The 27,686-nt window shown below is 70.6% G+C and overlaps 1 protein-coding gene across 3 annotated transcripts in view; it reads left to right on the forward strand.

The window, feature by feature from the left end:
- Window positions 1–27,686, forward strand: part of FLNC (filamin C) — a 53,795-nt gene continuing 26,109 nt past the window's right edge. For 2 of the 3 annotated variants that reach the window (XM_075924948.2, XM_075924955.2), the window contains exons 1-20: window positions 2–365; window positions 11,660–11,908; window positions 13,007–13,104; window positions 13,615–13,765; window positions 14,126–14,244; window positions 14,691–14,768; window positions 15,031–15,193; window positions 15,307–15,507; window positions 17,806–17,943; window positions 18,791–18,917; window positions 19,200–19,336; window positions 20,021–20,214; window positions 20,906–21,019; window positions 23,822–23,965; window positions 24,156–24,279; window positions 24,719–24,879; window positions 25,853–25,943; window positions 26,112–26,281; window positions 26,482–26,599; window positions 27,400–27,662. In XM_075924948.2, the coding sequence (XP_075781063.2) occupies window positions 35–365; window positions 11,660–11,908; window positions 13,007–13,104; window positions 13,615–13,765; window positions 14,126–14,244; window positions 14,691–14,768; window positions 15,031–15,193; window positions 15,307–15,507; window positions 17,806–17,943; window positions 18,791–18,917; window positions 19,200–19,336; window positions 20,021–20,214; window positions 20,906–21,019; window positions 23,822–23,965; window positions 24,156–24,279; window positions 24,719–24,879; window positions 25,853–25,943; window positions 26,112–26,281; window positions 26,482–26,599; window positions 27,400–27,662 (3,171 nt within the window). In that variant the 5' untranslated portion in view covers window positions 2–34. Of the gene's footprint in view, window positions 366–11,659; window positions 11,909–13,006; window positions 13,105–13,614; window positions 13,766–14,125; window positions 14,245–14,690; window positions 14,769–15,030; window positions 15,194–15,306; window positions 15,508–17,805; window positions 17,944–18,790; window positions 18,918–19,199; window positions 19,337–20,020; window positions 20,215–20,905; window positions 21,020–23,821; window positions 23,966–24,155; window positions 24,280–24,718; window positions 24,880–25,852; window positions 25,944–26,111; window positions 26,282–26,481; window positions 26,600–27,399; window positions 27,663–27,686 lie in introns of all 3 variants that reach the window. The other variant, XM_075924962.2, reaches the window with a different exon arrangement.

Consider the following 27,686-nt stretch of genomic DNA (forward strand, 5'->3'; position numbering starts at 1 on the left):
GGCCGCGCACTGGGCAGCGCAGCGGGGCGGCAGCATGAGCGGCCCGGGCGGCGAGGCGGCGCCGGCCGAGGAGCTGCCGGCGGCGGAGAAGGAGCTGGCGGAGGACGCGCCCTGGAAGAAGATCCAGCAGAACACGTTCACACGCTGGTGCAACGAGCACCTCAAGTGCGTGCACAAGCACCTGGGCGACCTGCAGCGCGACCTGGGCGACGGGCTGCGGCTCATCGCGCTGCTGGAGGTGCTGAGCCAGAAGCGCATGTACCGCAAGTACCACGCGCGCCCCAACTTCCGACAGATGAAGCTGGAGAACGTGTCCGTGGCGCTGGAGTTCCTGGAGCGGGAGCACATCAAGCTGGTGTCCATCGGTGAGCGGGGCCGGGGGGGGGGGGGGGGGGAGCGGCGTGGACTGCGTGTGAGCCCCCCCTGGAGACGCGCCCCTCGTCTGCACGTGCCTCTCCCCCCTCTGCGTGCCAGACACGTGCAAGCCGCTTGTGCACACACTGGTGGGCGGGTGCCCCTGGCACGCTCACTCGTGTGTACTGATCTGCCCGTGACACGTGCAAAGCTGCTTGTGAACACGCTGACCAGCGGGTGCTCCTGGCACACTCACTCGTGTGTACTGATCTGCCCGTGACACGTGCAAAGCTGCTCGTGAACACGCTGACCGGCGGGTGCCCCTGGCACACTCACTCGTGCGCACTGATCTGCCCGTGACACGTGCAAAGCTGCTCGTGAACACGCTGACCGGCGGGTGCCCCTGGCACACTCACTCGTGCGCACTGATCTGCCCGTGACACGTGCAAAGCTGCTCGTGAACACGCTGACCGGCGGGTGCTCCTGGCACGCTCACTCTTGCGCACTGATCTGCCTGTGACACGTGCAAAGCTGCTCGTGAACACACTGACTGGCGGGTGCCCCTGGCACGCTCACTGATCTGCCCGTGACACGTGCAAAGCTGCTCGTGAACACACTGACTGGCGGGTGCCCCTGGCACGCTCACTGATCTGCCCGTGACACGTGCAAAGCTGCTCGTGAACACACTGACCGGCGGGTTCCCCTGGCACGCTCACTCGCGCGCACTGATCTGCCTGTGACATTGACATTCGCTCCTTGCCTGTGCCTCACGCACATGGAGCTGTGGTGAGACACACCCACTGATCAGCGCATGCTCTGACACACTCGCTCTCGCTCATTGGTCTGTGTGTGACACACGCTCAACCCACTGATCTCTCGCCCGGTTTTGGCTCTGACGTCCCCACTGACTTGCCTGGGACACGGACACCCCTCGCACCCAGTGATCTGCATGTGGTGCCACAGATTCATTCATCCCCACACCCACCGGTCTGTGTCACTAACAAACGCACGCTGATCCGTGTCTCACGAAGGCCCTGGTGCCTCTGGCAGGCAGAGACCTCGTTCGCACGCTGTGCTGCGTCCCAGACACACCCACTGGTCTCTGGCCCTGACACACGGGCGGCCCCCCTTGCACGGATCCCTTCACGGAATGCCACGCTGATTGTGCAACTACACACACTACCGCCCCTTGTGCGCGTCCCTCGCTCGCTCTCCCCTAGACATACCCTGCTAATGCTGACTGTGCCCTGACTAACCTGCATACTGGTGACACACTCATCCCCCCCAAGGCGTGTGTGTGTCTCTCACACACACCGTTGAGCAGATCGGTAGCCAGCCAGGTCTGACGACTGTCAAGTGGGGGCGAGGGGAATTTGATTCCTCAGCGCTGGTTTTGCTCGTGTCTTCTGGTGGGACAGTAAAACTTTCCCACCTTTCTCGGGGCGGGGGGAGGGAATTCCTCATGCCTACCCTGGCACGGCGGGGGGGGGGGGCACCACGACTCCCCCCTAGGAGGTGCCCCAGCAGCAGGCTAGGGAGATGCAGGGGGCCGGTGCGTGGGCTGGGCCCTGGCCCTCTTGGCCTGTTTCTGGCCCAGGGAACTAGGGATTAGCCAGCTCCGGGGGGGGGGGGGGAACCGCTGGAGCCGCGGGCAGGACGGAAAGCCAAGCGAATCCGAGGTTCCCGGTTCTCACGGCCCTCGCTGGAAACGAGAAGGCCGAGGGCGAGTGTCTCCCCACGTGCCCCAGCTGGGGGGGGCGCCGGGGCTCTGACTGGGATGCAGGCCGGGGCGCGGGGTGGGCCCTGTGAGCGCCCCATCCATGGAGGGGTGCTGCCGCGGCGGGGATGGGAGCAAAGCTGGAGGAGCAAGGCTGCAGGGGACTTTCTGGGCGGTCGGGGGCTTTGATCCGTCTTCCCGGGGACGGTGGAACGGAGCTTTGGAGCAGCCCGCCCCGGCCCCCAGCCACACTTGTTCCCTGGCATCTGTGCATGTCCCTGGCTGACTCACCGCGCGAGGGGAAGGGCCGGGCTTACAGATCTGCTGTTCTGCGCGGGGCGGGGGCCCCCTCCAAGCGTGGGGCGGACCCATCCCCAGCTCCGGCCCTTGCTGGTCCCACGGGGGGGCTCGGCCCTCACATGTGTGGCGTTGCCGGGTGGCCGCGACGCAGCTGCCGCGTGCCACCCCAGAGGCAGCCGCATTCCGGCGGGGGGCGAGCGATTGCGCTGGGCCCAGGGCGGCTTGCAGGGGCAGCCGGCCTCCGAAGGCTGGTGGGGCCCTTGGCAACGCCTCCCCCTCCCCCCCGCCCGGCTTGTCCGTTTGTGATTTCATTCCTCTGGAGCCGGGCCGGAGCTTTGGCGCCTTGCCCAGGCCTGACCCGCTGCCCCGCCTGGCGTCCCGCTCGCTCTGGGAAGCCCGAGGGGGGCGGCCGTGGCGCGGCCCCGCTCAGAGCCCGGGCTGAGCCGAGAGCAGCTGCTGCCTGGCTCCAGGAGCGGCCTGGCCCGGATTTATTGTTCTCCCTCCCGCGGGCGGGGGGCAGAGCCTGGCGCAGAAGCCTAAAAAAGGCCGTGGAGGCTCCCGGCTCAGCCCGCGGGGTTAACCCTTCGGTGTCCAAAGCCCGGGCGCGGTGGGGCTGGCCGGCCAGGGACGGCTCTGACACCGTGGGCAGCTGGGGCAGGCGCGGCCGGGACGGGGTCTGGGCCTAGGGGCTGCCCCAGGGTGGGGCAGGGAGGAGCTGCAAGGGGGCGGCAGGGCCAGCCAAGGAAGTGGGGTGAGCTCCCGGACAGGGGAGCCCCAGGGTGGCATGGGGCTGCCTCTGGCTTCCCCCACGTCCTCCGGGGGGGTCCCGCGGAGAGGCCCTGACACTAGAGCGGGAGGCCTAGTCGTCCCCCCCCCCCCCCATTGCTCGGCAGATGCCTGCTGAGCCCACATCTGCCTCGGCTCTCGCCTGCCCCACTGGGGTTGAGCTGTTTGGGGGGGGAGGGGGAGGAGGCTGGTCTCCCCTCCCCCGCTGCCCAGGCCTGTCCCGGGCCCAGCGCCTGGGTCTCTCCAGCCAGGATGGGGGAGGGTCCCTTGGGCTCCTGCCCCGGCTCCTCTCCACTTTCGGGGCTCGTGGGGAAGGGCTCCTCCCGCTGCAGGGTGAGGGGGCTGGAGCCACCAGTAACTCTCCACCCCACCCCACCAAAATCCTGCCGGCTGGGATGGGGCAGGGGGCTACCCTGGGCTGAGCAGGGCTGTGGGTCGGGAGTGAGGGGGGCTCTGGCAGGGCTGTGGGGGGCCGGTGCCGGCAGGGGCTGTGGGTCGGGAGTGGGGGGCTCCGGCAGGGCTGGGGGGGCGGGGGCGGGGGGCCAGGGCCGGGCTGGCAGGGGCAGTGGGTCGGGAGTGGGGGGCTCCGGCAGGGCTGGGGGGGCGGGGCTGGCAGGGGCTGTGGGTTGGGAGTGGGGGGCTCCGGCAGGGCTGGGGGGGCGGGGCTGGCAGGGGCTGTGGGTTGGGAGTGGGGGGCTCCGGCAGGGCTGCGGGGGCGGGGCGGGCTGGCAGGGGCAGTGGGTCGGGAGTGGGGGGCTCCGGCAGGGCTGGGGGGGCGGGGCTGGCAGGGGCTGTGGGTTGGGAGTGGGGGGCTCCGGCAGGGCTGGGGGGGCGGGGCGGGCTGGCAGGGGCAGTGGGTCGGGAGTGGGGGGCTCCGGCAGGGCTGGGGGGGCGGGGCTGGCAGGGGCTGTGGGTTGGGAGTGGGGGGCTCCGGCAGGGCTGCGGGGGCGGGGGGGCGCAGGGCTGGGGGGCAGGGGGGGGTGGGCAGGGGGGGGGGGCTGTGGGTTGGGAGTGGGGGGCTCCGGCAGGGCTGGGGGGGGCCGGGGCCGGGCTGGCGGGGGCGGCGGGGGGGGGGCAGTGGGTCGGGAGTGGGGGGCTCCGGCAGGGCTGGGGGGGCGGGGCGGCAGGGCGGGAGTGGGGGGCTCCGGCAGGGCGGGGGGGCGGGGCGGGCCGGCAGGGGCAGTGGGTCGGGAGTGGGGGGCTCCGGCAGGGCTGGGGGGGCGGCGGGGGCGGGGCCGGCGGGGGCTGGGGGGGCGGGGCCGGGCTGGCGGGGGCAGTGGGTCGGGAGTGGGGGGCTCCGGCAGGGCTGGGGGGGCGGGGCGGGCCGGCAGGGGCAGTGGGTCGGGAGTGGGGGGCTCCGGCAGGGCTGGGGGGCGGGGCCGGGCTGGCGGGAGGGGGGGGCAGGCAGTGGGGGGGCGGGGCCGGGCTGGCGGGGGCAGTGGGTCGGGAGTGGGGGGCTCCGGCAGGGCTGGGGGGCCGGGGGCCTGGGGCCGGCAGGGGGGGCTGTGGGTCGGGAGTGGGGGGCTCCGGCAGGGCTGGGGGGGCGGGGCGGGCCGGCAGGGGATCTTGCTCCCAGGGCTGCCGGCCGTCGGGTGCCATGTTTGTGTGGCCTCCGGGGCTGGTCTATGGGGCCTTCCCACAGCCGCCGGGGGGCTGGAATTCCGAGAATCTCCCCAGCACCTGTCCCGGCTCCGCTCCCTGCCGCGCAGCTGGCCCGGGGGAGCCCCGTTGGGCCGGAGCGCTCCCGGGGGTCGCTATGGGGCAGGCGAAGGTGTTGGTGCCGTTCCCGGGAGCCCCCCCAGGCGCCCCACCCTGGCTGCCGACTTGGGTCAGACCCAGGTGGGGTCCCGGGGAGCTGCCCCCCTCGGTGCCAGCCAGGCATGGGGCACCCTGCCCTACTCTGGAATGTGCTGGAAGCAGCGGGCTAGGCCTGGTCCTGCCTCCCCCCAGCATGGCCGGTGGCTTGGGAAGCCAGGTGCCAAGGGGGCTGAGGCGTAGGGGGCACACTAGGGGGCCGGTGCAGCCTGACACCTTCCCCCTGCCCCCCGGCCTGGGGCTCCCCCTGTCTGGCTAGGGGACTGGCGGCTCGTGGGCCGGGCTCCGGCATGTCGCTGGGTTGGGGGGTCAGTGAGTGGCTGGGTTGGGGCGCCCCTGCGGTGATGGGGCGGCTGGGCGTGTGCTGGGGGGGTGACTGGCTCTGGGGTGTAGGAGGTGGGGGGCTGTGCCCTGTGTCCCGGCAGGCCGGGGAGGCTGGGCAGGGAGCAGGAGGGGCTGAGCCAGGGGTGCTGGGTGGGGCTGGCAGGGGCCGAGTTGACCCCCTCCCTGGGACAGACAGACAGACAGGCCTGGCCGAGCCAGGAGCCCAGCGTGGGGCTGGCAGCAGCTGCTGGGGAGGGGGGAGAAATTCTCGGGCTAATCCTGCCACCTGTGCCCATTGCACAGCCCAGCCCCACACGCTTGGGGCAGCTGCTGTGAGCAGCTGAGCTCGGTCTGTCAGCCCTAGGCCCGGTGCCCCCCCAGCAGGCCCTGCCCCAGACCCTCGGGCAGGCAGCTCCCCAGAAGCTGTGGGGCTGGGGGGGGGCAATGGACAGAGAGGGGGTGGCATGGTGGGCTGGGGGAGGGGCACAAAAGGACCAACAGAGTTGGGGGGGGAGTTGCTGGGGGCAAGATGGGCACTGGCAGCAGCGGTGGGGATGGCTAGTGGGTGGAGTCACTGAGGAGGGGGCGGGACTGGCATCAGGGGTGTGGTCATTGGGCCGGGCCGGGCCCGGCTGCTGGGGGGGGGGGTAGGAGGGGTCACAAGGATTGGTCAAGAGAGGGACAATTTTGGGCACAAGCCATTGGTGAGAGCAGGAGGGCGGGCCTGTGATGTCAGAGGAAGGGGAGCCAATCAGCACATGGCAAGCTGGCGGCTCGTGGACCGGCGGCCCTGGATTGGTTATCAGGCCGCGGTGGGGCGCGAGGGACTGACTGGTGCGCAGGATTGGGCGCCTGGGGAAGGGGACGGGTCGTGCAGGCAGATCCGAGACCCCTCGGCCGGGTCACCGGCACTGGGGGCAATGTCTCCTCATGTGAAAACACCCCTGTGGCTCTGCCCACGCACAGCTCCGCCCACCCCCGCTTCCGCCCGCTCCCGCCGCGGCTCCGCCCACCCCCGCTTCCGCCCGCTCCCGCCGCGGCTCCGCCCACCCCCGCTTCCACCCGCTCTCACTGCGGCTCCGCCCACCCCCGCTTCCACCCGCTCTCACTGCGGCTCCGCCCACCCCCGCTTCCGCCCGCTCTCACTGCGGCTCCGCCCACCCCCGGTTCCGCCCGCTCTCACCGCGGCTCCGCCCACCCCCGCTTCCGCCCGCTCCCGCCGCGGCTCCGCCCACCCCCGCTTCCGCCCGCTCCCACTGCGGCCCCGCCCACCCCCGCTTCCGCCTGCTCCCACTGCGGCTCCGTTCACACCGAGGCTCCGTGCCCACCCCCGCTTCCGCCTGCTCCCACTGCGGCCCCGCCCACCCCCGCTTCCGCCTGCTCCCACTGCGGCCCCGCCCACCCCCGCTTCCGCCTGCTCCCACTGCGGCTCTGCCCACCCCCGCTTCCGCCCGCTCCCACCGCAGCTCCGCCCACCCCACCCAACCCCGCCGCTTCCGCCCGCTCCCACTGCGGCTCCGCCCACCCACCTGCTCCCACCGTGGCTCTGCCCGCTCCCGCCTTGTCAGCTCTGGACACCCCAGTAGGATGTTGCTGCATCCGTGCCCCTCCCAGCTGTCCGCCTGGCACGGCTGCCTCCCCGTGTGGCCATGGCCGTGGCGCTGTGCGTGGCCCCGGCGGTTGTGGCAGGCCCCTGGGCACTGCATGCCCGACGGGGAGGCTCCCAGGTGGGGGTGAGCCAGGCGGCTGCGTGTCTCCCAGCAGTGCCCGGGGGGCTGGGCCTGGGGGCGGCGTCAGGCCAGGCCCTTTCCGCCCCCGGGCTGCGCCGTGGTGAGCTCATCCCTCCGGAGACCGTGCTGGGCTGCTCCGCGCTGACCTCAGGGCTCAGCGATGAGGGGGGGGCGGCCGGAGCCGCGGGGCCGGGCTCCCCGCCGGGGCTGGGCGGTTTGGGCCCAGTGGGCCGCAGAGGCTCCTGGGGGAAGGAGGGCAGGGGCCGGCCCGGCCCTGCGACGACTCCCCAGGCGCCAGTGAGACAGGTGCCAGCCGCCCCCTCGGTGGGCGTGGCTGAGCCTTGCACGCTCGTGACACGCATGGGGCTGGCGTGTTGGGATCCTGGGGAGAGGGGCGAGCGGGGGGGTGGGGATCCGCTCTGTGCAGCCCCGGGTCTCCCCCTCACGCTGCCCTGGCCTGGGGGCTGCGCTCACAGAACTGGGGCTGCCGGGGGGGCGAGGGGGGACGGACCTGCTGGGATGGGCTCAAAATGCAGCCGGGGCTGGGCAGGGAGCCTGCAGCTGGGCCCAGATGTTCGCTGGCTCCAGCCGCCCCCGCTGCTGGGGCAGGACTCAGGGCCCCCGGAGGGGCTGTGTTGCTACCCGGCTCCGCGTGGGCCGACCCCCCCCCCCCCCCGGGCCTCACTGGGCGAGTCTGTGGATGGGACAGAAAAGGGGGGTCTGAGAGTGGCCTGCCCCTGCTCCCCAAGGCAGACACCGGGGGGGTCAGAGCAGGGATGGGGGGATGTTCCCCCCCCCCCGAGATTTAATTCAGCTGACCCCTCAGGCTGGACTGAGCCAGGGCACCTGTAACAGGCGGGGGGACGGGGGGGCTTCATCCCGGGGGGCTTCCTCTCCCCAGGCTGGCTGGGGTAGAGCGTGGATGGCAGCTCACTAGGACCCCCCCAGCCCCCCACCACGTACTTCTGCCAGGCAGGCCTGCCTGTGCAATCTGTGGGGAGAGGACCCCCTGCCGAGCCCCCTCCGTCCCCTTCCCTCGGTGCCCCCCCGCCGAGCCCCTGACCCTGGGTGCCCCTTGCCAGCCCCCCCAGCCCAGCACCCCCTTCTGAGCCTGCCTAGCATCTCCCAGGACCCCCCCCCCCGGATCACTGCTGGGGGGGGGGGTGGCAGGCCATTTCCAAACCTGGGTGCCCCATCTGAAGCTTGGGGGCCCGGGTGCAGGGCCCCCCCTCGGCCCCGGGAACAAAGGGGCCAGTTTCTCCATGTGCCCCCCCCCCCAGCTGCCCCTTCTGGCGTGAACAGCTGAGCGGCTCCCTTTGGTGTCCAGAGGCGGGGGAGGGGCTTGGGAATAGCAGCTGTTCCTGGCCCCCCCCCCCCCAGAACAAATCAGGCTTTGAGCCCTGGCCCCGGAGCTGGGAGGGGGGGGGGGAGCTTCAGCCAGTCCCACCTGCTTCCCTTAGGGTGGGGGTTCCCCAGTCTCCCAGACCTGTCCACCCCCCGGAGAGGGACCAGCCCCCCCCATCACGTGGAGGCCTGCGGCTGGCTGGGCACGAGAGGGGTTCCCCTCTGCTCCCCCTTGCCCTGCCCCTCCCCCACTCCGTCCCCTCCCCCTCGTCCGCAGGGGATCAATGGAGCCTGGCTGGGAACATCCGCAGCCATTTCCTCCCTGGGCCAAATCCAATTGCTTGTTCCGTGTCCGCCCCCTCCCCTCCCCTCCCCGCCCCGGGGGGGGCTGCAGCACGGGGCCCCGCTCGCCGAGCCTCCCCGCTCCCTTCCCCCACCTACTGGGGGCCAAGCACGGACCCCCTCTCACCCAGTGTCCCCCCCACCCTCTGGGGGCCACAGCACACAGCTCTCCCCTCACCCAGTGTCCCCCCTCCCCCACCTACTGGGGGTCAAGCAAGGGGCCCCCCCTCACCCAGCCCCCCCCCACCCTCTGGGGGCCACAGCACACAGCCCCCCCCTCCCACCTTCTGGGGGCCACAGCACACAGCCCCCCCCTCCCACCTTCTGGGGGCCACAGCACACAGCCCCCCCCCCCAGCATCTCCCCCTCCCCCCCTTCTGGGGGCCACAGCGCACAGCCCCCCCGCCCACCCCCCCTCTCCCACCTTCTGGGGGCCACAGCACGGATCCCCCTCACCCAGCTACCCCCCCTCCCCCAGCACACAGCCCCCCCCTCGCCCAGTGTACCTCCCCCCCTTCTGGGGGCCACAGCGCACAGCCCCCGTCACCCAGCGTACCTCCCCCTCCCCCCTCCCCCACCTTCTGGGGGCCACAGCACGGATCCCCCTCACCCAGCGTACCTCCCCCCCACCTTCAGGGGGCCACAGCACACAGCCCCCGTCACCCAGCATCCCTCCCTCCCCCACCTTCTGGGGGCCACAGCACAGAGCCCCCTCCGGTGGGATCTGGAGTTTGGGGGGTGGCTGGAGGCCAGGAGCGATGTTGGGGGGGGTGTAGGTCTTAGAAGAGAGGGGCTGGGGGATTGGGCTCCTGGGTTCTGTCCCTGGCGGGGGGAGGGGAGTGAGGTATAATGGTTAGCGTGGGGGGGGGGGGCGCAGGCCGGTGGGGGCAGGGCCTGCTCTTTGTCTGGTTTCTGTCGTGACCGCGCCTGAGACCTGCCCCCGCCGGAGGCGAATGCTCGAGCGGCTCCGGCGTGCGAAGCTTGTGGCTCCGTGGGGCCAGGTGGAGCCGTGTGGGGCCGGGCTTGGGATGCCAGAGCAGAGCTGGCCCACGGACATCCCAGAGCCACGCGCCTCCAGCTCGGAAATGCAGCCACCTCTGGGGTGGGACACAGCTGCTGGTAACACCTCCCCTCCCGCCGCTGCTGGGCACGAGCAGGCGGAGCACGACTGGCAGAGCTAGCCCCCGCCAGGCCGGCACGGCTCCCCACCCCCGTGCGTGGCACCGAGCACGTTACACCCTTGGCACCAGGGGGGGGGGATGCCAGCCCCCCTAGGACCCAGGAATTAGCCCAACAGGCAATGCCGCTTTCTCCAGCGTTGGCGTCTGAGGCTCTGTCCAGTCTCCTTCCCGTCTCCACGGGCAGCGGAGCAGGGCTGCCCCCTGCTGGCTGGAAGCGGGAGTGGCCGGCTGTGTGTCAGAGGCTCCGTAGTGATCAAGCAGGGATTCTCCGGCAGCCTGGCCTTAGCAGGATGCCCGATGTGTGGGGCGGGGGAGCCCAGAGGCTGGGGGGGCAGGGGCTGACGTGGGGTGAGAGGTGGCTGGATTGGGGGCATACGGAGCCTGGCACTGAATACCTGCAGGGCTCCGATGGCTGGGGGGGGGCCCTTGTTACAGCCCCTCCCCCCGGCTCTTGGCCTGGCCCCCGGCCCGGCAAGGGCTCATGGAAAGAGTCAGAGCAGGAAGGATGGGGCGGGCCCGTCGTTCCCCCGCCCCAGCGAGGCCCATGGATCCTGCAGCCCGGGCCGGGCTCCCTGCCAGAGCACGGAGAAGGGGGGGCCCAAGTCATACCACACCCTATGCCCCCCCGGAGGCTGGCCTGGAGCGCGTGGGCTGGGGGGGACCAAGCCATGGGCTCCCCCTCCCCTGCTGTCCCATTGGAGGAGCATGGGGTGGGGGTGAACTGGCTATGGGGGCTTTCCCCCACCCCCTCCTTGTGCAAGGTCCCTTTGCCTCTCCTCTAGGAGTGGGGGCAGGATGGGGGCTGTGGGGCAGGAGTGAGGGGAACCGGCAGAGTTGGGGGGGCAGGGCTGGGCTAGCAGGGGCTGTGGGTTGACCCTGAGGGGCATTGGCTGGGCCAGGGGGCAGGGGCCGGGGGGCAGGGGTTGCGGGTTGGCCCTGAGGGGCGTTGGCTGGGCCAGGGGGCAGGGGCTGCGGGTTGGCCCTGAGGGGCGTTGGCTGGGCCAGGGGGCAGGGGCTGCGGGTTGGCCCTGAGGGGCGTTGGCTGGGCCGGGGAGCAGGGGCTGTGGGTTGACCCTGAGGGGCATTGGCTGGGCCAGGGGGCAGGGGCCGGGGGGCAGGGGCTGCAGGTTGGCCCTGAGGGGCGTTGGCTGGGCCAGGGGGCAGGGGCTGCGGGTTGGCTCTGAGGGGCGTTGGCTGGGCCGGGGAGCAGGGGCTGTGGGTTGGCCCTGAGGGGCGTTGGCTGGGCCAGGGGGCAGGGGCCGGGGGGCAGGGGCTGCGGGTTGGCCCTGAGGGGCGTTGGCTGGGCCAGGGGGCAGGGGCTGCGGGTTGGCCCTGAGGGGTGTTGGCTGGGCCAGGGGGCAGGGGCTGCGGGTTGGCCCTGAGGGGCGTTGGCTGGGCCGGGGGGCAGGGGCCGGGGGGCAGGGGCTGCGGGTTGGCCCTGAGGGGCGTTGGCTGGGCCGGGGAGCAGGGGCTGTGGGTTGGCCCTGAGGGGCGTTGGCTGGGCCAGGGGGCAGGGGCTGCGGGTTGGCCCTGAGGGGCGTTGGCTGGGCCGGGGGGCAGGGGCCGGGGGGCAGGGGCTGCGGGTTGGCCCTGAGGGGCGTTGGCTGGGCCAGGGGGCAGGGGCCGGGGGGCAGGGGCTGCGGGTTGGCCCTGAGGGGCACCAGGACACGGCTTCGCACTTGCCAGCTGTGCCCCTGGGGGTGCGGATCCCGCCAAGGGGCAGCGGGCGCCCCGGCCTGACCCCCCCCCCCCCCTTGTGCCCGCAGACAGCAAGGCCATCGTGGACGGGAACCTGAAGCTGATCCTGGGGCTGGTCTGGACGCTGATCCTGCACTACTCCATCTCCATGCCCATGTGGGAGGATGAGGACGAGGAGGACGCCAAGAAGCAGACGCCGAAGCAGCGGCTGCTGGGCTGGATCCAGAACAAGGTGCCCCAGCTGCCCATCACCAACTTCCACCGCGACTGGCAGGATGGCAAAGCCCTGGGCGCTCTGGTGGACAACTGTGCCCCGGGTGAGTGTTTCCCTGAGTGTACCCGGTACAGGCGCCCGCCGCGGTGTCCCCTTCGCCTGTAGCCGCCCGGTACAGGCGCCCGCCGCGGTAACCCCTTTGCCTGTACCCGCCCGGTACAGGCGCCTGCCGCGGTGACCCCATCGCCTGTACCCGCCCAGTACAGGCGCCTGCCGCGGTGACCCCATCGCCTGTACCCGCCCGGTACAGGCGCCTGCCGCGGTAACCCCTTCGCCTGTACCCGCCCGGTTCAGGCGCCCGCCGCGGTAACCCCTTCGCCTGTACCCGCCCGGTTCAGGCGCCCGCTGCGGTAACCCCTTTGCCTGTACCCGCCCGGTACTGGCGCATGCCGTGGTAACCCCTTCGCCTGTTCCCTGCCCGGTACAGGCGCGCGCCGCGGTATCCCCTTCACTTGTTTCCTGCCCGGTACTGGTGCGCGCTGCAGTTACCCCGTCGCCTGTACCCGCCCGGTACAGGTGCATGCCGCGATAACCCACACCCTGCCAAGGGGAAACCCCCGGGCTCCCCCTATCGGACTCCCAGGAGACTGGTGCCCCAGGATGGAGTTCTGGGTTAGGCCAGGCCAGATTGGTGCTGGGGGGCCCACCTGAGCCCCCCGTGACACCTACTGCAGCAGCGATGCCACAAAGTCCCTCATCCTGTCATCTGGCTCCCTCTCCCGTCCCGCCTGCGCACCTGGCTTGGGGACCCCTCCATCTCCCATCCTACCTGCATGCACAGCTTGGCATGGCACCCATGGGGAAACTGAGGCGCGCACAGGGCCAGGGCTGGCTCTACCCATTAGGCACACTCCCTCTGCAGGCCACTCAAGGCTGGAGAGGAGGGAGGAAGGAACTGCTCACTTTGGGACAGGGGCAGGAATCCGGTTCTGGTTTGTCTCTTCCCCTCCCCCAAAGAGTGGGGCCCTCCTTGCCAGTGGGGACCCCCCGGCGGGTCCAGGAGCCCCCGGGCCGGAGCTGGCACAGTGCCAGGCAAGCCCACAATGCCCCGTTGTCAGGCGGTGCCCTGGGGAGTGTATCTGTGCCAAGGCCGTGCCGGGCCCGCACCGCCGGCCTGACTCTCCCCCGCGTGTTCCCACAGGCCTGTGCCCCGACTGGGAGACCTGGGACCCCAACCAGCCGGTGGAGAACGCCCGGGAAGCCATGCAGCAGGCGGACGACTGGCTGGGCGTGCCCCAGGTACGGGACCCCTGGGCTGGGGCAGGTGGGGCTCAGGATCCCAGTCGGGGCGGGGGGCGGCACGTGCAGCTGGAGGGGCCTGGCAACCCGGGGGCTGGGGGTCTCAGAGCCGAGCGTTGGGGCTGGGGGCCGGCGACCCCGGGCTGGAGAGTCTTGGGGGCAGCGCGTCGGGGCGGGGTGCGTCGGGGGGCTCTCTTGGGGGCGGTGCAGGGGGGTAGGGGGTGTTCCCCGGGGCAGTGCAGTGGGGAGGTTCTGGGGGGCAGCAGGCCAGCTGGGGGGCTCTTGGGGCTCCGGGGAGGTGTCGGGGATGGCTCTCGGAGGGCAGCGCATTGAGGGGCTCTCGGAGCGGTGGCATGTCAGGGCGGGGGGGCTAGGGCAGAGCATGGGGGCTGGGCGGCGTGTCAGGGCGGGGGGCGCTAGGGCAGAGCATGGGGGCTCGGGCGGCGTGTCGGGACGGGGGTGCTCGGGGCTCTGGCCCCAGGCCCTGAGCAGTGCCCTGCCCCCCCGCAGGTGATCGCCCCGGAGGAGATCGTGGACCCCGACGTGGACGAACACTCCGTCATGACCTACCTGTCCCAGTTCCCCAAGGCCAAGCTTAAGCCTGGGGCCCCCCTGCGCTCTAAGCAGCTGAACCCAAAGAAGGCCACCGCCTTCGGCCCCGGTACAGCCCTCCCCCCCCCCCCCCCACGGGGCAGGGGTATCGCCCCAGCAGGCCCCGCCCCACACCGAGCCGGGGGGCACAATGGGAGAAGAGGGACCAGGGACAAGAACTGGGCATGGGGAGGGGCAGGAACTGGCTGTGGGGGAGGGGAAGAGGCAAAAATGGGGGGATCGGAGGGGGCAGGAACAGGCTGTGGGGGAAGGGCATAGGCTGTTGGGGAGGGTTGGGGGAAAAATGGGGAAGTGGAGGGGGCAGGAACCGGCTGTGGGGCTGGGGGCGGAGCTAGAAGCGCTCAGGGCGGAGCTATGGGGGTGCAGTGAGCTGCTGCCCCCCTGAGCCCCGCTGTGCCTGGTCCCACAGGGATCGAGCCCCACGGGAACATGGTGCTGAAGCCGGCCCACTTCACGGTGGAGACGCTGGAGGCGGGGCTGGGCGAGGTGCTGGTCTACATCGAGGACCCCGAGGGACACACCGAGGAGGTAGGGCTCTGGGGCCAGCCTGCCCCTCCTGCACTGCCCCCGGGGGAGCTCCTCCACGCCCCTGCAGCTGGCAGAGCCAGGGCACGGGGAGCAGCAGGGTCTAGTGGTTAGAGCAGCGGAAGCTGGGGGTCAGGATTCCTGGATTCTATCCCTGCTGTGGGAGGGGAGTGGGGTCTAGTGGCTAGAGCGGGGGAGGGGGCGGCTGAGGGCAGGACTCTTGGGTTCTATCCCTGCTGTGGGAGGGGCGTGGGGTCTAGTGGTTAGAGCAGGAGGTGCGGGGGTTGCTGTGTGACCCTCACCAACTCCCAGCACCTCGTTGCTTCCGTCCCCCTAGCGGGCTCGCCGCCCTGGGGCACCGCTGGGCAGGGCCGGGGCCCTCTGGGCGTGGGGGTGCCGGTGACATGCCCTGGCCCAGCCAGCCTCACCCCTGGGCCCTTCCTCTGCAGGCCAAGGTGGTGGCCAACAACGACAAGAGGCGGACGTACTCGGTGACCTACGTGCCCAAGGTGGCCGGGCTGCACAAGGTGAGCTGCCTGCCGGGGCGGGGGGGGCGTTGGCATCTCTGCCTGGGCCCTGCCGGCCAAACCAAACTCAGCCGGGGGGCTCCTGCTCTTGTGGTGCCCCCCCAGAGGTGGCCGCATTCAGGGGCACTCAGGCTGGACGTGCTCTGCCCCGATGGCTATGGAAACCGCAGCACAGCCCCATCCCGACCAGGGGCTGCTCCCCCCCCCGTGTTCCCCCGGCTTGCTCCCCAGTGCCAGTGCTCACGGGGCTCTCTCGGCCCAGGTCACGGTGCTGTTTGCCGGGCAGAACATCGACAAGAGCCCCTTCAGCGTCACCGTGGGCATGGCGCTGGGCGACGCCAACAAGGTGACGGCGCGGGGGCCCGGACTGGAGCCCGTGGGCAACGTGGCCAACAAGCCCACCTACTTCGACATCTACACCGCAGGTAGGGGCGGAGCCCCGTGGGGGCGGGGCAGGGGGCGGAGCCCCGTGGGGGCGGGGCAGGGGGCGGGGGCGGAGCCCTGCGGGGCCCTGCACTCATGCTGCCTGTCCTGGCAGGAGCGGGCACGGGCGACGTGGGCGTGGTGATCGTGGACCCGCAGGGCCGGCGCGACACGGTGGAGGTGGTGCTGGAGGACAAAGGCGACAGCACCTTCCGCTGCACCTACCGGCCTGTGCTGGAGGGACCCCACAGCATCTGCGTCACCTTCGCCGGCGCCCAGATCCCCCGCAGCCCCTTCCCCGTCACCATCTCCGAAGGTGAGAGCCCGCCCTCCGCCCCTGGCCTCCTGCCCGCCCTCTGCCCCCAGCCCCGCCCTGGCCCGCCCTCCGCCCCTGGCCTCCTGCCCTCTCTCTGCCCCCAGCTCCGCCCTCCGCCCCTGGCCTCCTGCCCGCCCTCTGCCCCCAGCCCCGCCCTGGCCCGCCCTCCGCCCCTGGCCTCCTGCCCGCCCTCTGCCCCCAGCTCCGCCCTGGCCCGCCCTCCGCCCCTGGCCTCCTGCCCGCCCTCTGCCCCCAGCCCCGCCCTGGCCCGCCCTCCGCCCCTGGCCTCCTGCCCGCCCTCTGCCCCCAGCCCCGCCCTGGCCCGCCCTCCGCCCCTGGCCTCCTGCCCGCCCTCTGCCCCCAGCTCCGCCCTGGCCCGCCCTCCGCCCCTGGCCTCCTGCCCTCTCTCTGCCCCCAGCCCCGCCCTGGCCCGCCCTCCGCCCCTGGCCTCCTGCCCGCCCTCTGCCCCCAGCCCCGCCCTGGCCCGCCCTCCGCCCCTGGCCTCCTGCCCGCCCTCTGCCCCCAGCCCCGCCCTGGCCCGCCCTCCGCCCCTGGCCTCCTGCCCGCCCTCTGCCCCCAGCCCCGCCCTGGCCCGCCCTCCGCCCCTGGCCTCCTGCCCTCTCTCTGCCCCCAGCTCCGCCCTGGCCCGCCCTCCGCCCCTGGCCTCCTGCCCTCTCTCTGCCCCCAGCCCCGCCCTGGCCCGCCCTCCGCCCCTGGCCTCCTGCCCTCTCTCTGCCCCCAGCTCCGCCCTGGCCCGCCCTCTGCCCCTGGCCTCCTGCCCGCCCTCTGCCCCCGGCTCCGCCTTGGCCCGCCCTCCGCCCCTGGCCTCCTGCCCGCCCTCTGCCCCCAGCTCCGCCCTGGCCCGCCCTCCGCCCCTGGCCTCCTGCCCGCCCTCTGCCCCCAGCTCCGCCCTGGCCCGCCCTCCGCCCCTGGCCTCCTGCCCGCCCTCTGCCCCCGGCTCCGCCCTGGCCCGCCCTCCGCCCCTGGCCTCCTGCCCTCTCTCTGCCCCCAGCTCCGCCCTCCGCCCCTGGCCTCCTGCCCTCTCTCTGCCCCCAGCTCCGCCCTGGCCCGCCCTCCGCCCCTGGCCTCCTGCCCTCTCTCTGCCCCCAGCTCCGCCCTGGCCCGCCCTCCGCCCCTGGCCTCCTGCCCTCTCTCTGCCCCCAGCTCCGCCCTGGCCCGCCCGCCGCCCCTGGCCTCCTGCCCTCTCTCTGCCCCCAGCTCCGCCCTGGCCCGCCCTCTGCCCCTGGCCTCCTGCCCTCTCTCTGCCCCCAGCCCCACCCTGGCCCGCCCTCCGCCCCTGGCCTCCTGCCCTCTCTCTGCCCCCAGCTCCGCCCTGGCCCGCCCTCCGCCCCTGGCCTCCTGCCCTCTCTCTGCCCCCGGCTCCGCCCTGGCCCGCCCGCCGCCCCTGGCCTCCTGCCCTCTCTCTGCCCCCGGCTCCGCCCTGGCCCGCCCGCCGCCCCTGGCCTCCTGCCCGCCCTCTGCCCCCAGCTCCGCCCTGGCCCGCCCGCCGCCCCTGGCCTCCTGCCCGCCCTCTGCCCCCAGCTCCGCCCTGGCCCGCCCTCCGCCCCTGGCCTCCTGCCCTCTCTCTGCCCCCAGCTCCGCCCTGGCCCGCCCTCTGCCCCTGGTTCTGCCCTTCGCCCCGGCCTGCCCACCCTCCGCGCCCAGCCCCGCCCGCTAGGGTGCTGGTGCTGACTGAGCCGACGGGGCAGGGGACGGGCCAGGGCAGGGGTTCCGCTTAGCGGGGCGGTAGGCCGGTCTCGGCCCCTGCTGGGCACACCTTGGCACTGCTCTGGGCAGCCTCCGCCCCCTCTGCCGCAGCCCGGGGGTGGGCTCTTCCTACCCCTGCTCCCGGGCCCCACTGGCACGGCCTCCCCGCGGCCGCGCAGGAGACACCTGTCCCTGGGACGCGGCCCCAGGGCTGCTCTGTGACCCGGACGCCCCGGTGACACTCCGGCCCCGGCCCTGCCGCGCAAACAGGAATCCCTGACTCACCGCGGCTTCCTCCAGCCGCCCGCGGGGGGCGGTTCTCGCCGTCGGAGAGCGTCCCAGCCAGGACCCCGGGCGGAGGCCCAGCCGCCCTGCGGCTGCTCGGGGGCCCCGCGGCTCCAGCTCTTCCCCGGCGAGGGCAGGGGCCGAGCGCCAGGTGTGTGCGGGGGGCCTGTGCCCCCGAGCAGGGACCTGCCGGTGCCGGCTCTCCTGCTGCCGCCAGGGGACGGGAGCGCTCGGCCCCAGCCAGTGCCCCATGCCTCTCGGGCCACCCCCTCCTCCCTGCTAAACTCTGTCCCCCCGTCCCCACAGCCTGCAACCCCAGCGCCTGCCGGGCCACGGGCCGCGGCCTCCAGCCCAAGGGCCTGCGTGTCAAGGAGGCGGCCGACTTCAAGGTCTACACCAAAGGCGCCGGCAGCGGAGAGCTCAAGGTCGTGGTCAAGGGGCCAAGTGAGTGTGGGTCACCCGGCGGGTCAGTGCCCGGCAAAGCAGCACCTGGGCCAGTGCTGGGGAAACCGAGTCACCTGCTGAGCTGTGTGTGTGTGGTACTGGGGAAACCGAGTCACCTGCTGAACTGTGTCTCTGTCTGTGGGGGGGGGGGGGGTACTGGGGAAACCGAGTCACCTGCTGAGCTGTGTGTGTGTGTGTGTGGGGGGGGGGGGTACTGGGGAAACCGAGTCACCTGCTGAGCTTTGTGTGTGTGTGTGTGTGTGTGTGTGTGTGGTACTGGGGAAACCGAGTCACCTGCTGAGCTCTGTGTGTGTGTGGTACTGGGGAAACCGAGTCACCTGCTGAGCTCTGTGTGTGTGTGGTACTGGGGAAACCGAGTCACCTGCTGAGCTGTGTGTGTGTGTGGGGGGGGGGGGGGTACTGGGGAAACCAAGTCACCTGCTGAGCTGTGTGTGTGTGTGTGTGTGTGTGTGTGTGTGTGTGTGTGTGTGTGTGTGTGTGTGTGTGTGTGGTACTGGGGAAACCGAGTCACCTGCTGAGCTCTGTGTGTGTGTGTGGTACTGGGGAAACCAAGTCACCTGCTGAGCTGTGTGTGTGAGAGACTGCTGCTCCCTGCTGGACATAACATGTCACACTGGCCGGCTACCCCAAGCTCGGTGTAACACAGGAGGTTACTGAGGGCACCACGGAGAGGGGCAAATCAGGGTGAATTGCTTAGAGATGGGGCTACTTCCAGCCCCAGCCTGGGGGTCCGTCACCAGCAGGCACCAAGCCAGGCACACGGTGCACGGCTGCTGCCACGCTGGCCAGCCAGGAGTCCCACATGCAACCCCCCCTCTCTCTGCAGAAGGCACGGAGGAGCCGGTGAAGGTGCGGGAGGCTGGCGAGGGGGTGTACGAATGTGACTACTACCCTGTGGTGCCTGGCAAATACACAGTGGCCATCTCCTGGGGTGGCTACAGCATCCCCCGCAGGTAAGGGGCCGGCCTTGCACGTGGACTTGTGCCGGGGCCTTGCACGTGGACTTGTGCCGGGGGCCTTGCACGTGGACTTGTGCCGGGGGCCTTGCACGTGGACTTGTGCCGGGGCCTTGCACGTGGACTCGGTTCACGCTGGCCGACCACATGCGGGTTCCTGCCCTGGTTCATCCAGGGCTCTAAAGCCAAGGAGCAGGCTGACCCTGACACGCTCGTTGCACTAGTGGTGACACGGTCACAGAGCAGCGGCCTGGCTCTGACGCTCTGTCTCCTTCGCAGCCCCTTCGAGGTGCAGGTGGCGCCGGAGGCAGGTGCCCAGAAAGTCAGGGCCTGGGGCCCCGGCCTGGAGACTGGCATGGTGGGCAAATCCGCCGACTTTGTGGTGGAGGCCATTGGCACCGAAGTGGGGACGTTGGGTAAGACGGCAGGTGGCAGGGCCTGCAGTGGGGGCGGGGGAGGGCTCTGGGGGCCCACAGTGGTGGTGGGGGGGCCTCTGGGGATGTGGGGGAAGGGCTCTAGGACAGTGGGGGGAGGGGTGGGGGCCCCTGGTGCGGGGGAAGGGCTCTGGGGGCCCACGGTGGGGGGGGGGGGCCTCTGGGAATGCAGGGGAAGGGCTCTAGGACAGTGGGGGGCCCTCTGTGTGGGGGAAGGGCTCTAGGACAGTGGGGGGGCTCTCTGCGGGGGAAGGGCTCTAGGACAGTGGGGGGGCTCTCTGCGGGGGAAGGGCTCTAGGACAGTGGGGGGGCCCTCTGTGCGGGGGAAGGGCTCTAGGACAGTGGGGGGCCCTCTGTGTGGGGGAAGGGCTCTAGGACAGTGGGGGGGCTCTCTGCGGGGGAAGGGCTCTAGGACAGTGGGGGGGCCCTCTGTGCGGGGGAAGGGCTCTGGGGCGTGGGGGGAAGGGCTCTGGGTGGGGGCAGGGCAGAAGGGCTCGGGGACGGGGAGGCAGGGAAGGAATTTGCGGAGCTGCGGGCTCGGGCCCTTCGCCCTCGTCTCAAGGCCTCGTGGGCATGGAGGGGCCAGCGCAGCCGTCCGGCTCCGGCATGGGGGGAGGGGGATAGCTCTGGCCCTGCCGCTGACGCCAGCCCGGGCCCCCCTCCCAGGCTTCTCCATCGAGGGTCCGTCGCAGGCCAAGATCGAGTGTGACGACAAGGGGGACGGGTCGTGCGACGTGCGCTACTGGCCCACGGAGCCGGGCGAATACGCCGTGCACGTCATCTGCGACGACGAGGACATCAAGGACAGCCCCTTCATCGCCCACATCAAGCCGGCCACCAACGAGTACTTCCCCGAGAAGGTATGCCCCCCCCCCCCCCACTCCTGCGCCCGACACTGGAGGAGACTCTCCATTAGCTCTGTGCAGTACGGGGCCTGTGACACATCATCTTTTTGCTGCCTGTCTCCTCCCCCACACTGGCTCAGCCCCTCTCCTCCTCCCTTCCTAGGCATTGGGCTTCTCTCCCAGGAGTCTGGCTCTGGGGTAAGGGGGGCTTTTAGGGGACAGACAGCAGGAATTTTTCAAAAGCTTTGGTCAGATGGATGAGTCTGACGTCGATGAGGGAAACTGAGGAAAACTTCTCGGGGGGGGGGGCCTTGGCTGGCTAGCTCAGAGGGGCAGGGAATGGGGCCTAGGACCTTTCCCCTCTAGGGGGTGCTGGTTCCCACAGAGCCCTGGTGCGGAGGACTGGCTGGGGTCAGGAATGGGGTGCAAGGCCACGAGGGGGTGCCGTCTCCACGCAGACGGTGCCATTCAGTAGCTTCACTGGGGCCTGTGAAATAAATCTGGGGGGTTCCAGCCTATTTCCCGGGGTTCTGGCCCCTCCATGCACCCCGGCAGGGACTGGTGCTCAGTGAAGGGTCCCCTCTGCATGGGGGGGGTCCCTTTGGGGCAGGGAGCTGCTGCCCGGCCGCGTGGGGCTCGGTACATCCCTCCCGGCTGTGCGCTCCTGGAGGGCTGCCCGGCTGACTCCTGCCACTCCTTCCGGCAGGTGAAGGCCTTTGGGCCCGGCCTGGAGCCCACGGGCTGCATCGTGGACAAGCCGGCCGAGTTCACCATCGACACGCGGGGAGCAGGGAAAGCCGAGCTGAAGATCTATGCCCAGGTAGGAACTGAGCTAGCTCTTTCCTGAGCCCTGTTACAGTCCTGGCCTTCACCACGTCCTCCGGCAAGGAGTTCCACAGGTTGGCTGCGTGAAGAAACACTTCCTGGTGTTAGTTTTACACCCGCTGCCCAGTGACCCCTGCTTCCTATGTTACGAGAAGAAGTAAATAACGTATTTTCATAGACCTCTATCTCAGCCACCCATAGTGGGTCAGCTTTTTTTCCAAGCTGAAAAGTCCCTGTCGTCTTAATCTTTCCTCATGTGGCAGCCGTTCCAAACCCCTCCGTGTTTCTATTGCTCTTTTCTGGGCTTTCTCCAATGCCAAGATAACTTTTTTGAGATGAGGTGGCCACATCTGCACGCAGGACTCAAGATGTGGGCGCCCCGTGGCGTTCTAGAGAGGCAATACGATCGTCTCTGTCTTTTTCTCCATCCTTTTTACAATGGTGCCTCACACTGGGTTTGCTTTTTGGATGGCCGCTGCACCCCGAGTGGCTGTTTGCAGAGAGCTCTCCACAGTGACTCCAAGATCTCTCTCTCGAATAGTAACCGCCAATTTGGTCCCCATCGTTTTGTGTGTATAATCGGGATGCTCTTTTCAAGGTGCATCGCTTTGCATTTGTCCACATTCCTATTCACCTGCCATTCTGCTGCCCTTGTTTTGGGAGTAGGCTTGTCAGATGCTTTCATGGCGAAAAACGGGAGACCAAACTTGTGGTTTTTTTTTTTGTTTTTTTTTGGCTCAACCAAGGATACAAAAGGCCCCTGTGCCTTTAAGAATCCCCACATTTCCCATCCGGGGCAGTGCCTCAGGTGGATCACCTAAAGAGAATGGCTTGGGTTTGGGTTTGCTCCAGCCCTGCCCCTTCTACCTGAGGCCACGCCTCTTCTGGGAGCATGGAGCCACCCCCTCCACACCTGGCCCAGGGGCCCCGTGAATCTGTCGATCTGCCCCCCTGATTGTTTGCCGGGCTTCCTGCTTCTGATGTGCTGAGACACTTTTGTGCTGCTACTTCATGAGTCTTTGGCTAGTTGCTCTTCCGATTCTTTCTCGGCCTCTATTAAGGGAGCTTTGAAACGTTCCCATGCAGTTTGCAGGCGTTTCACTCCGGGCATTGAACGTTTTCATTTCCACTGAGCCAGCCTGCTTATTGGTCCGCCCTTCCCCTTTCTGAAATGAAATGGTTTTCCGGTGGGCTCCTGTCCTGTTCTCCCCCCGCGCCCGTCCGCAAGGATGTGATATTGGTCAAGATCTGGTCACTATTTCCACGCGGTCCAGCTCTGGCCGCTTCTTGGGCCAGACCCCGCGTCCACTTAGGGCTACATCAAGAATCGCCTCCCCCCGCCCTTGTGGGTTCCAGAACCTGCTGCTGCTCCCCGAAGCAGCCATTTAAGGTGTGAAGAAACTTAATCGCTGTCGCCCGTCCCGAGGGGCCGGCCCCGTCAGCGTGCGGAGAGCTGGAATCCTCCCTTATTAATGAGTTGGCTATTTCTGTAGATTCTCTAATCTCCCAGTCACTCCCCTTCTTGGCCAGGCCTGGGCAGTACCTCCCGCCTGCCGGGCTCTTCCTGTCCCAGCCGGGAACGGCTCGCCAGAGTCCCTGGGACAGCTGGACTCCTTTGCCATTTTCACGAGGAAATGATCAAATCTGGACTCTAAAATATTTTGGGCCCAGGGGTGAAGGAGCAGCAGGCGGGATACCGGGTCAGATGGGCCCAGGGGTGAAGGAGCAGCAGCAGGCGGGATACCGGGCCAGATGGGCCCAGGGGTGAAGCAGCAGCAGCAGCAGGCGGGATACCGGGTCGGATGGGCCCAGGGGTGAAGGAGCAGCAGCAGCAGCAGGCGGGATACCAGGTCGGACAGGCCCATGGGGTGAAGCAGCAGCAGGCGGGATACCGGGCCGGATGGGCCCAGGGGTGAAGCAGCAGCAGCAGCAGCAGCAGCAGGCGGGATACCGGGCCAGATGGGCCCAGGGGTGAAGCAGCAGCAGACGGGATACCGGGCCAGATGGGCCCAGGGGGTGAAGCAGCAGCAGGCGTGATACCGGCTCAGATGGGCCCAGGGGTGAAGCAGCAGCAGCAGCAGGCGTGATACCGGCTCAGATGGGCCCAGGGGTGAAGCAGCAGCAGCAGCAGGCGGGATACCGGGTCAGATGGGCCCAGGGGTGAAGCAGCAGCAGCAGCAGGCGGGATACCGGGTCAGATGGGCCCAGGGGTGAAGGAGCAGCAGCAGCAGGCGGGATACCGGGTCAGATGGGCCCAGGGGTGAAGCAGCAGCAGCAGCAGGCGGGATACCGGGTCAGATGGGCCCAGGGGTGAAGGAGCAGCAGCAGCAGGCGGGATACCGGGCCGGATGGGCCCAGGGGTGAAGGAGCAGCAGCAGGCGGGATACCGGGTCAGATGGGCCCAGGGGTGAAGGAGCAGCAGCAGCAGGCGGGATACCGGGTCAGATGGGCCCAGGGGTGAAGGAGCAGCAGCAGGCGGGATACCGGGTCAGATGGGCCCAGGGGTGAAGGAGCAGCAGGCGGGATACCGGGTCAGATGGGCCCAGGGGTGAAGGAGCAGCAGGCGGGATACCGGGTCAGATGGGCCCAGGGGTGAAGGAGCAGCAGCAGGCGGGATACTGGGCCGGATGGCCCAGGGGCTGATCTGTGCAGCCCCATCCTGCGCGGGTCCAGGTTCCCCGGGGAGCAGGAGGAGCGGCTGGCAGCCGCGCCGCAGGGCGGGCCCACGGCCTGGCGCAAGGGTGACCCTTGCCCTGCGGCGCCAGCATCCCTGCTGAGCTCCCTGCTGTGCCCGCAGGACGCCGAGGGCTTCCCCATCGACATCAAGATCAAGGACAACGGGGACGGCACCTTCCACTGCGTCTACGTGCCCCGCAAGCCCATCAAGCACACCATCATCATCTCCTGGGGCGGGGTCAACGTCCCCAAGAGCCCCTTCCGGGTGAGCGACCCCCTCGCCGGGGGCTGAGTGGGCGCAGCACCGCGGGGGGCGCGGGGGAGGTCCCAGCTCCCACCCCCTCCTGTCACTCGCGGGCCCCGTGCCGAGCCGTCTCCCTGGGTGCCACGGAAGCGGGTGGGGGCTGGGCCCCTCTGCCGGCGGGGCCCACGGACTCGGCACGTTGCTCCTGCAGGTGGCCGTGGGCGAGGGCAGCCACCCGGACAAGGTGAAGGTGTACGGCCCCGGCGTGGAGAAGACGGGACTCAAGGCCAACGAGCCTACCTACTTCACCGTGGACTGCAGCGAGGCCGGGCAAGGTAGGGCCGGTTGCGGGCCCACGGGGGGGTCCCTGCTGCGCCACGCCCCGGGGGAAGCCAGCCTTGCCAGGCGCGCGCAGGAGCTGATGGCTGTCGGGGGCCCGCTGGCTTGTGGAACGAGTGTGAGGGGTCTCAGCCTGGTGTGTCACGGGGCGGCCTCCCGCCAGCGCCAACCCATGGGTCAGGCCTGGGTCAGTGAGCGTGGCACGTGGGGCATGGAGAGCGAGGTGGCCTTACCCAGGAGGGCTCTCTGGGGGCGGGGCTGGCGGGTGCCAGGGGGTGCTCATGTCCTCCTGCCCCTCCCCAGGGGTAGAGAGCGAAGCCCCCCCGCCCCCTCCGGCCCATCCCCTGCTGCTCCTGGGACTCGGCTGTCCCTGCTCGTGGCCTGCGCGTGGCGCGCCGGGCTCCGCCATGACGGGCTGGCCTGGCTGTGTTGCAGGGGACGTGAGCATCGGGATCAAGTGCGCCCCCGGCGTGGTGGGGCCGCTGGAGGCCGATATCGACTTCGACATCATCAAGAACGACAATGACACGTTCACAGTGAAGTACATGCCGCCCGGCGCCGGGCGCTACACCATCATGGTGCTCTTCGCCAACCAGGTACGGACCGGCACCGGGCGCTATGCTGTCCTGGGGCCCTTGGCCAGTCAGGTATGGACCGGCACCAGGCGCTACGCTGTCCTGGGGCCCTTGGCCAGTCAGGTATGGACCGGCACCAGGCGCTACGCTGTCCTGGGGCCCTTGGCCAGTCAGGTATGGATCGGCACCAGGCGCTACGCCGTACTGGGGCCCTTCGTCAGTCAGGTATGAACCAGCACCAGGCGCTACGCTGTCCTGGGGCCCTTGGCCAGTCAGGTATGGACCGGCACCAGGCGCTACGCTGTCCTGGGGCCCTTCGCCAGTCAGGTACGGACCGGCGCCGGGCGCTACGCCGTCCTGGTGCCCTTGGTCAACCAGGTACGGACCGGCGCCGGGCGCTACGCTGTCCTGGGGCCCTTCGCCAGTCAGGTACGGACCGGCGCCGGGCGCTATGCCGTCCCGGGGCCCTTGGCCAACCAGGTACGGACCGGTGCCGGGCGCTACGGCGTCCCGGGGCCCTTCGTCAGTCAGGTACGGACCGGTGCCGGGCGCTACGGCGTCCCGGGGCCCTTCGTCAGTCAGGTACGGACCGGCGCCGGGCGCTACGGCGTCCCGGGGCCCTTCGTCAGTCAGGTACGGACCGGCGCTGGGCGCTACGCTGTCCCGGGGCCCTTCGCCAACCAGGTACGGACCGGCGCTGGGCGCTACGGCGTCCCGGGGCCCTTCGTCAGTCAGGTACGGACCGGTGCCGGGCGCTACGGCGTCCCGGGGCCCTTCGCCGGTCAGGTACGGCAGCCGTCAGGCGCTATGGCAGCCGTCCTGCTGGGCAGTGTTACAGGTGGGGGTCAGCCCCAGCCCACACAGCCGCCAGTGGATGCCCAGAGGGTCTGGCCTGCCCACTACATCCCAGCATTGCCCCCCGCCCCTCCGGCGCCCGGTTCCAGGCAGCCCCTGCAGGCCGGGCAACCCTCACCCGCCTCTCCTGTGTCCCCAGGAAATCCCCACCAGCCCCTTCCGCATCAAGGTGGATCCGTCCCACGACGCCAGCAAGGTGAAGGCCGAGGGGCCCGGGCTCAACAGGACAGGTGAGGGGGCGTCCCTGGGCTGCACCCCCTCGGGGGGGCGGGGGATTGGCGGGGGGGCGGGGGCTCAGCGTGGGGCGGGGTCTACGCCGCAGCGCCAGCCCCGATGCCCTGCGTGGTGCCGGGGGGCGCCGTGGCTCTGACCCGGCGTGTGGCTCCCCTTCCCGCCAGGCGTGGAGGTCGGCAAACCCACCCACTTCACCGTGTACACCAAGGGCGCCGGCAAGGCCAAGCTGGACGTGCAGTTTGCCGGGGCGGGCAAGGGCCCCGCCGTGCGGGACTTCGAGATCATCGACAACCACGACTACTCCTACACCGTCAAGTACACGGCCGTGCAGCAGGTGAGGGGCCGGGACACGCCGGCCGGGCACGCGCCCCCCCCCCCTTCCACGGCCGGGCACGCCGCCCCCCCCTTCCACGGCCGGGCACGCCGCCCCCCCCTTCCACGGCCGGGCACGCCCCTCCCCCCCTTCCACGGCCAGGCACGCCCCCTCCTCCAGCCCCCCGCCTGTTCCCTGACTCGGGCGCTGTCCCCGCGCAGGGTAACTTGACCGTGACGGTGACGTACGGCGGGGACCCCGTGCCCAAGAGCCCCTTCACCGTCAGCGTGGCCCCGCCCCTGGACCTCGGCAAGGTCAAAGTTCAAGGACTCAGCACCAGTGAGTGGGGACGGGCCCTTGAGGTGAAGGGAGGGGCGTGGCCCAGCCCCGGGGGAGGGGCTTTCGCTGTCTTGCGAGAGGAGCGGGCAGGGCAGGTGGTAGGGGAGGAGCAGAGGCAGGGGCTGGCACGAGAGAGGAGGGGTGAGGGTGGTGCTGTGGGGCCCGGAGGGAAGTGGGGTGCTGTGGGTGAGGGGGTGGAGCTTGGATGTGTTGGGGGAGGGGATACCAGTGGGGCGTGGGTGGGTGAGGAGGGGTGCTGGGGGCAGCAGGGTGTGTCGGGGGATGGGGCACCCATGGGGCATGGGCAGGTGAGGTGGGGCGCTGGGATGTTGGGGGTGGGGGTGCCAGTGGGGTGGAGAGGGACGCTCGAGGCGAGGGGGTGGCACTGGGATGCGTTGGGGGTGGGGGTGCCAGTGGGGTAGAGAGGGACGCTCGAGGCGAGGGGGTGGCACTGGGATGTGTTGGGGGTGGGGGTGCCAGTGGGGCGGGGGGGCGCTGGAGGCGAGGGGGGTGCTGGGATGTGTCCGGGGTGGGGGTGCCAGTGGGGGGGAGGCGATAGCAGCGAAGGGATGGCACTGGGATGTGTTGAGGGTGGGGGTGCCAGTGGGGCGGAGGGGGGGCTCTAGGGTGTGTGTGGGGGGGGCGCTGGGTCGTGTCGGGGGCGTGGGCGGCGAGGGGGGGGCACCGGGTCGTGTCGGGGCGGGGGGCTCTAGGATGTGTCTGGGGGGGCGCTGGGTCGTGTCGGGGGCGTGGGCGGCCCCGTGGGCGCGGCTCAGTGCCCCGCCGCTCTCGCCCGGCAGAGGTGGACGTGGGCAGGGACCAGGAGTTCGCGGTGAACACGCGGGGCGCCGGGGGGCAGGGCCAGGTGGACGTGAAGATCACCTCGCCGTCCCGCCGGCCCATCCCCTGCAAGGTGGAGACGGGCACCACCAGCGACATCCACAGCGTCAAGTACATGCCCCCCGAGGAGGGGCCCTACAAGGTGGACGTGGCCTACGACGGGCACCCCGTGCCGGGCAGCCCCTTCTCCGTCGAGGGGGTGATGCCTCCGGACCCGTCCAAGGTGAGTGGGGGGGTGGGAATCGTG

This window comes from Pelodiscus sinensis, chromosome 1 (genome assembly GCF_052426305.1).
Source record: "Pelodiscus sinensis isolate ZL-2025 chromosome 1, ASM5242630v1, whole genome shotgun sequence".
NCBI classification, from domain to species: domain Eukaryota; kingdom Metazoa; phylum Chordata; order Testudines; family Trionychidae; genus Pelodiscus; species Pelodiscus sinensis.